Source organism: Lolium rigidum, chromosome 6 (assembly GCF_022539505.1).
Source record: "Lolium rigidum isolate FL_2022 chromosome 6, APGP_CSIRO_Lrig_0.1, whole genome shotgun sequence".
NCBI lineage: Eukaryota > Viridiplantae > Streptophyta > Magnoliopsida > Poales > Poaceae > Lolium > Lolium rigidum.
In genome coordinates this window covers 86,771,390-86,779,182 of record NC_061513.1, presented here as the reverse complement: position 1 = coordinate 86,779,182, position 7,793 = coordinate 86,771,390, and the positions used below count along the sequence as shown (strand labels likewise).

Here is a 7,793-nt window from a genome sequence, read left to right as displayed (position 1 = left end):
TGGGAGACGTGTCGGAGGGAGTAGCCTCGCCGGTGACGTGGGCGGTGAGACCGTAGCGGCCGAGAGCGACGAGGAAGAGCTCCCTCCAGCTTGTGTAGTTGCCGTCGGTGAGGCTGAGGGTGATCGGTACGTGGAGTTTGATTGAGGTGGCGTAGGTGGAGGGACTGGTGGTGGTGGGTTCGGTGGGGTTAGGGTTTGGGGAAGGGGTTTGGCCAGCCGGAAGGGAGACGGCGGCGGCGTTGGTGGCGGCGAGGATCTGCTGGTTGATGGAGGCTTCGCGGTCATCTAGGGCTTTGGCATGAGCCTCGAGCTCGCGCTCCTTTGCGGCGATCTCTTCGGGAGTCATGGTGGGAGAGGGGAGGGAGGTTGACGGCCAGGGTTAGGGTTTTTGGAGAGGGAGGGAGAGGGTTTAGGCGGCGGGGAGGATGACCTGCTCTGATACCATGAAACAATGGGCTGCTCGATGGCACGCCTCCTCTCCCTCTGTTTCTATTTATATGCATAAGGACTTGAGGTACAAGTCAAGTTTACAAGTATTGTTACACAAGATATATCCCTAACTAATCTTGGTTAGCCGCACGGGAGGATGTCTCCCTAACAGAGTCGAAGGCTTTCCTTTCCTTATCACTTTCATTCGTCATGTTAGCTTGTCTTGGCTAGGTGGCCGATCCATGATGCCGGCTGCTACCACCAGAATCCACCACATCATCACAAATTCACAATAAAATATTTGCCGGTAGGGGCTTAGCGTTTAGTAGTACTCTGAAAGTTGTTACTCCCTCCGTTCTTTTTTAATTGACTCAAATTTAGTACAAAGTTGTACTAAATCTGAATCAATTAAAAGAGAACGGAGGGAGTACTAGCTTAACCTGTGTACTACAAAAGTTATCCTGAAGGACGAACATCAACAATAAAGAGATGAGAAGAGATTCAAAGGGACGCATGAAAACACTGCGATAGGACGGTCTGGTCCCTTGCGTGTCCGTGGTCTCTGTTTGCATTCACTACTTTGTCCAGCTCTGACTAGACTAACTGTATAGTGGGGCCAGACAGCTCCATCATACAGGCTCGCCTATTATGTTAAATCTTGTCATAGCTCTACAAGCGTGGTGCTATGAATCAATGCATATGCCAAGAATAAGATGAAGATGGACGCAAGTAACTGAATTCTAGTATGCACAACTCTGGCTATGAGATGAAAATGGCATCCATATCATATGCTGGCTGACGTTTTCTCAAGCTAACATGTAAGAATCATAGCAGGAAGATATTTGACAAGTACACTTGTAATGACTCCACCATTACCATTTCTTTCATGAAATGAGTAAACCCAGCATCGATTCTTGCAGACTTGCATACAGAGATTGATATCATCGATTCGTCTAAATATAGACGTCTCCGGGGCGAGTGGGCGACCCCTCCCGAGTCGCTCCTCTCCCAAGCGACTCCGGGGGAACCCTAGTCCGCCGCCGTCCGCCGCATCCTGGCCGCCGCCGCTGCCCTCCCTGGTGGCGGTGGCGGCGCCCATCCCCTCGACTGATGGTGGGCGGGGGAGGCGTATCCCGGCCAGCTCTTCACGGGAGGAGGTGGGAGGTCGACTCCGGGCGTAGGAGGGCGCGGCTCTTCTCGGCCGGCGCCCGAGGTTCTCCCGGCGGGAGGCGTTGAGGAGGAGGGTGTGGTGCCCATGGAGGTGCCCCGACTCGCGAGTTCCGGTGGAGGCTAACCCGATCCGGTAATCGTGGGGTTAGGCCGGTGCTCGCACTCGGATCCCCTTGTTCCTCTTCGACCTTCTCGGCTTTGGAGACGACCGAGCGGTGTGGAGACCTCGCTAGTTTTGCGAATAATGGCGGCAGTCCTTAGATTTCTTCTCGCGCCAAGATGTAGATCCGCCGGTGCCTGTCCTCATCGATCTGGCGGATGTGTCGTGTTCCGGAAGGCTCCGCCGGCGCTCCATTGGGCGAATCAAGCCTGGAGGTTGCCGGATCGGGTGGAATTCGGTCGAGCGCACCCATGTTTTTACTCTGGCCGTTTGGTTACAGAGGGAGCGTTTCGAAGCTCTGCTGGCGGTTATTATCATGGAGCATGTTTTCGTTCCGTGGTGCTGGCGGAGAATGACATGGAAGCCGAGATATGTGGTCTTGCAATGGTGACTCGAGTCTGGGTGGCGAGGAGGAATTGGCTTCGTGATCGGTGTCTTTGGAGCAGCGGCATGCGAGTGGGGGCGACTGCACAGGAGAAGTTCAAAATCTTACCTTTAAGGGTGAAAATCCAAGGTCTGGCCTTAATTGGTTGTGCCTGACAATTTCTTTGTTGAAGGCATTGTTTTGAGAGTGAGGATTTTCTTCAGGGTGAAAACCTAAGATCTATGATCGAGCGACGACGGCAGCGGTGCACTGTTACCTTCTTGGAGGCGTCGCTTTTGGAGAAGCTGAACTTCTGGTGCTGTCATGGTGATGTTAGTGTTGTTGTTAAAAGGATTAGATCACTGTAGCGGGGCTTTTATTTTTCGGTAATTCTTCTTTCTCTTTTTGGTTGTGTGCATCCGTAATGTCGCTAGGGCAGTGCATTGTTGCAGAGCCTGGTGTAATTGGTATCTCTGGTATTAATATATACTCTTTGTCGGAAAAATATAGATGTCTCAACTTTATCTAGATACGGATGTATCTCTAACTAAAATGCATCTAGATACATCTATATCTAGACAAAAGTGTGACACCTATTTTTTAGACGGAGTACCAAACAGAACCGGAGAGCCTTTTAGGGCATGTACAATGGTTGATAAGACCATCGTATTTTAAGCTGTGCCATGTAATCTAGATATGACAAGAAAACATGATGTACAATGGGTTATTTTTTAGTCTTATCTTTAGTAACTAGACATCCTAAATATGTGGTGAGACAGATTGTGCTAAGAGATCATCTCTTAGCAAAGAGAAGGCAAAGTCTTTTTTTTTTTGACTTTCTCTTTCCTTCACATCAGCATTTATCCTACGTGGCATTGCTAAGATATTACCATTGTGCATGCCCTTATTGCTCCCAATACATGTGTTTCTAGTTATGTATATTGTATCTATAATATCTAAATCGGAGCAACCCACTAAGGGTATTTCTCTCAACATGCAAGCCATCCACCTCATCAAGCTTCTCTAACCAATCCTAGCCTTCCACATCTTACAAAATGTGCCACATCACCACATTGCCCAGTCTAGCACGTCAATTCAATGACATTCACAACACCATCTCAAATAATCAGCCTTACTATCAGTACTACCAGGGATCCAGTTCATATTCCACCGAAGCTCTAAGTCTGGTCCAGTTTTCATGCCTTCTCGACTCCTCCATGCTGAGCTGAAACGTCTCCACTTCACCATGATTTATATTCCCATCCACTCCACCTTCTTGATCCATTCAGTCTCTGTTGAATGAGCAAAGAACAGGAAACGCCCCCATTAGGTGAAGCCTCTTTCTCGCAGCTTTGGTTCAAGCTTGGTACAGATAGGTAGGAGCTTAGATCCAAGACATGCTGCCATGGAATTCCTCTTTCCGCTCACTCCCACGAATCTTAATTAATATAAGATCTCAGCTTTTGGCCGTATGCCTTCCACTGTTTTACCTGAGAAATTCATGCATGAGACTGCAGTTCACGGGCGATAGACTGCAACCGCGGTGTGTTCGTCTTTTGTAGCTCCAGTTGATTTGGGGAACTATTCCTTTGTTGTGTATTTCCTCTCCTATTCGGTTCAACTACTTGCCTTCTTCCTTTCATTCTTTTATCATGGCGTGTTGTGCCTGTTACTTGCGTATTGCAACTAAAGGTCTTGGAAAATCTGCACTGTAGAAGGTAGAACGCATGTATTGTGAGACTAAACGATCATTTTGAATTAGTCTTGAACAGTGACCCGCTGATTGTTTGTCCCTGCAGATCCAACTACCAATGAAGTGATGTTTTCAATATTGTGTATCTCTTCAGAATATGATAAAGTATTTATTCCGTCCTTGCGTGTGTTCTCAGTCAGTAATTAACAGAGATCAATGACAACTAGAAAACGGTGATTCTCACTCACTGTTCGTACAGCAGCAGAATAGTGCAAGGTAAGATTCTTAACCATTTTATTTTACTACTTGCCTAAACTTTTGATGTACAACTTTCTTAACCTTTGTATTTCATATACGTTCAATTGTGTATATGTAGTATTTTCGAAATTGTGAGAGGAAACGTTTCAGTTTTACAATATGACCTATAGAGTATCACTTTTTACTTTTTGAAAGATTGATCTCATCCTTTTTGAAGAACAAACAAAAATGCTATTTTGAGTGATATTGCAAATCAGGATTATGCTAATTACAGGGTCTTGCCATAAGGATTTTTGTTTCCTGCGGTACATTTTTTTTCTCTCCTAAATTAGTGTTGGCCCTACCTACAATGGCAGATTACTACAGAAAACTGGATTGCTATTGTATATGGATAAATGCACAATTTACTTTATTTCCACTGAATTTCAGGTGAGACGAGGCCCCTGATTCCTACCTTATACCATTTTACCGACCAGTTGACTTGCTTGCTAAATGCTTTATTCCTATCATTGTTTATATATATATCAGATTATATTCATTGTCAAAAGGTTTGATAGAATATATAAAATTAATAATTATCAACCATATTTCATGGCTTTGTCCATATTATGAAACCAGCTGTTGAATACTTCTTCCAAACGCAACGACGAACTCATAGTTCTTCAAACTTCACGTTGGTTTGTCTAACCTGCTCTGAAGTTGATATGTTCTAAACTTCACTAAATCAAAATATGTTGCTACTAATTCCCGCAGCAAGGCGCGAGGAATCATCTAATTGTATACAGTTCTCGAAACAAATTGTACAACATGAGGATTTTACTTGTGCTCAATACACTCAGCTTATTAAAAATCCACTTACACAAACAGCCATGCGATCTTCAAGAATGGATGCTCTGAAGCAATATCGGTTTTCTCCAAGCAAATGGATATGTGTATGTGATGTGTATAATTGCAAAAAACCACCATGCTTACGGTTCCTTCCTTCTTTGGCTGTGTTCTTTGTCATACGACCTGGTGATATGTGACGTGTGCCGATATGCTCCCGTTTGGCTGCCGTTTTTCCAAGCTAGTACAGTTGCAACAGCTAACAAGATACCATGAAGATATTTGATAAGTACAGTTGTAATGACTCTACCATCACCATTTCTTTCATGGAACAGAGGGAGTAGTATGCTTCGGAACCATAGCATACATAGATTGATACCATTGATTCGTCCAAATGATGTAACAAGCAGAACCGGAGAGCCTTTTATTGCTCTCAATACATGTGCTTCTATTCTGTATGTTGTATACAGTTCTCGAAACAAATTGTACAACACGGGGGATTTTATGTATGCTCCATACACCCAACTTATTAAGAATCCACTTACATAACAGCCACGCGATCCTTAAGAATGTCGTGTCTGAAGCAATACCGGTTTTCTTCAAGCAAATGGGTATGTGTATGTCATGTGTATAACTGCAAAAATCGCCATGTTTACGGTTCCTTCCTTCTTCGCTTGGGTACTTTGTCATACGACATAGCGATATGTGACGTATCGTCCTGCTGTCTCGCTGGGCCTGATGATCTTCACTACCTGTCCTCGTTTGAGGCCGTAGTACCTCGCAATGGGATCGGTCATTTGTATTCTTGGTAGCTGTTTTGTTACATTGCATTCAGAAGAGAGATGGGTTACATGCCTGTTATCAAGTGCAAATTTCCAGCAAAGTACAGAAAAATGAAGAGGGTGTCAACCAACAAATGACTGAATCACAAATGTGTTGCCAACCAAGCAAGATTCAGTAGCTATTCTAGTACATCTCCAACAGACAAACTACACCAACTTTCTTAGAGAGACACAGGTTGTTCATGAAGTTGTAGAGAGTCCGCGACAGGCATGTGAAAGATTGCTATTCTTTGTCTCGCCTATATTTGTGTGCGCGCCTAACTTGGTATCATGTGAAGGTTTAACATAACCAGTGCTCTTGCTTTTGCTCCACCTAAAACAGGTCCGGTACATAATGGTAGAAAGCTACATGCTGCACTAAATGGAACTGGAAGTGAACAAATTAAGATGTCTGAAACTCACTAGTCAAAGGCAATGGCTGCCGCTATAAAAAGTTATGACAATTTTTGTTTACCAGAAGGAAAACCTTTGGTTTTTCTGATGTTTCACCACATTGCTATATCAGGGAGCTAGATACATGATTGCCTCGCTCTACTGTGCCAAAGTAAGTGTAACTTGCAAGTGCTAATTAATTTAAAGTGAGCAATACCTGAGTTTCCTTTAAAGTGTAGCGCGCCAATAATGTCTTCTTTTCCTCATTAGTAAGCACCTGGTGCTCCGGAATAAGAACATGTTCCTTGATATTTATAAGCATTTCGGCATCCTGTTGCCCATTGCTTCAATTATCAGAAGTCCAGGGAGTAAAAGATCACAGGAGAATGTGCCAGTCGAATTAGAGTGCAAGAGTACTTAAACTAGTCCTACGAGACCAACCTGAAAAACCTCCAAGTGGATCTTTGGCTCTAGTTCTTGAATGATGAAGTTTTTTGCAAATGGGGTGAGGTTCTGCTGAACGACCAGCAGAGCCCTGGAGACTTTCTCCGCATTCATCATTTCGACATACTTCTTGATGTGCTTCATCCCCACCTTCTCATCGTTCGGGAAGAAAACGTATATCTGATTCCAGAGATAAAACCATTAACTGGGTGAAGAGGACTGCCAAAATGCAGCTGCAGTTACCGAGCTTTACTAACAGAATCGAGTAATTAAGGTTTCTGCACAGACAAGCCCTGCTAAAATGTAGGTTTGTTGCCTCTTTTGCACTACTCGGCTCCGAATGGCACGCAGCAAGCAGAGGACATGTAGAGGCTACTCCTCCAGTACTAGCAGAGGACAAGCTGTTGAACAAGCACAAAGCAAATAGCCTAGCGCAACGTCCACACACCAGTGCGTCCCCCGGCGTTCTTCATGCTAAGCAACAGACGCCATGAGCACGAGTTAGTTCGGCATCGACCACTCGAGCACGGGCTAAATTTCCATGGAACAGATCGAACAAGAGCAAGACGATCGAGCTGCGGATTCAAAATCTAACGAAATAACAAGCACATATCGATCAAGAAACGGGTCGCGGATGGCCATCAACGAAGGAGGAAAAACAGAGCTGGATCCATGGATGACTAGCTACCAAAGCATGTGAGGCGGGAAGAGGAAAGCAGGGGAGATTGGGTCGAGCTGAGCTGAGCTGACCTGGTCGTTGGGGTCGTTCTTCTTGCACTTGTTGATGAGCATGTCCTCGCGGTGGAAGGACTCGCCGTACTTGCGCTCGAAGTCGCGGCGGTTCATGGACAGCTCGTGCTCCACCACCAGGTAGCCGCGGTCACGCAGCATACACATCACCGTCCGCCGGATCCGGACCATCCGCTTCACGGCGACGTCCTCCGCTATCAGACCCGACGACATATCCGCTCGCGCTGCCGGCGGCGGCGGCCGTAGCTTCGGTTCGGAGGTGGAGCTGGTGAGCTTGACCTGCGGAGCGCGACGACGTCGTCCCACTCTGCTTTTTTCCACCCTAGTGGGCTGCCCGGGCGGATAGAGTATTGTCACGTGGCCTTGCAAGTTGCGCCGGTGGATGACGTGTGGGACCCAAATAACAGTATTTCCAAATACGGCTGGCTTTACAGCGTGTCTTCCACTGGCCATGTCTGTAACTTTACTCGATGGGGTATCGCACAT

General features: G+C 45.9%; 1 protein-coding gene across 1 annotated transcript; it reads right to left on the bottom strand.

The window, feature by feature from the left end:
- Window positions 1-5,245: 5,245 nt before the first annotated feature.
- Window positions 5,246-7,586, bottom strand: LOC124667081 (DNA-directed RNA polymerases II and IV subunit 5A-like). The gene is made up of 4 exons (XM_047204404.1): window positions 7,308-7,586; window positions 6,555-6,737; window positions 6,331-6,444; window positions 5,246-5,711 (listed from the first exon to the last, which is right to left on the bottom strand). The coding sequence occupies exons 1-4, from the start codon at window positions 7,518-7,520 to the stop codon at window positions 5,586-5,588; spliced, it is 636 nt and encodes a 211-aa protein (XP_047060360.1). The 5' UTR covers window positions 7,521-7,586; the 3' UTR covers window positions 5,246-5,585.
- Between the last annotated feature and the right edge of the window lie 207 nt (window positions 7,587-7,793).

Bases quoted from the DNA above. Each gene is read 5' to 3' on its own strand.
- LOC124667081 (XM_047204404.1), bottom strand. From the start codon at position 7,520: ATGTCGTCGGGTCTGATAGCGGAGGACGTCGCCGTGAAGCGGATGGTC. The intron at 6,738-7,307 runs GTCAGCTCAGCT...CTCTGGAATCAG, and splicing joins AGAACGACCCCAACGACCAG to ATATACGTTTTCTTCCCGAA. The intron at 6,445-6,554 runs GTTGGTCTCGTA...AATGGGCAACAG, and splicing joins TCCACTTGGAGGTTTTTCAG to GATGCCGAAATGCTTATAAA.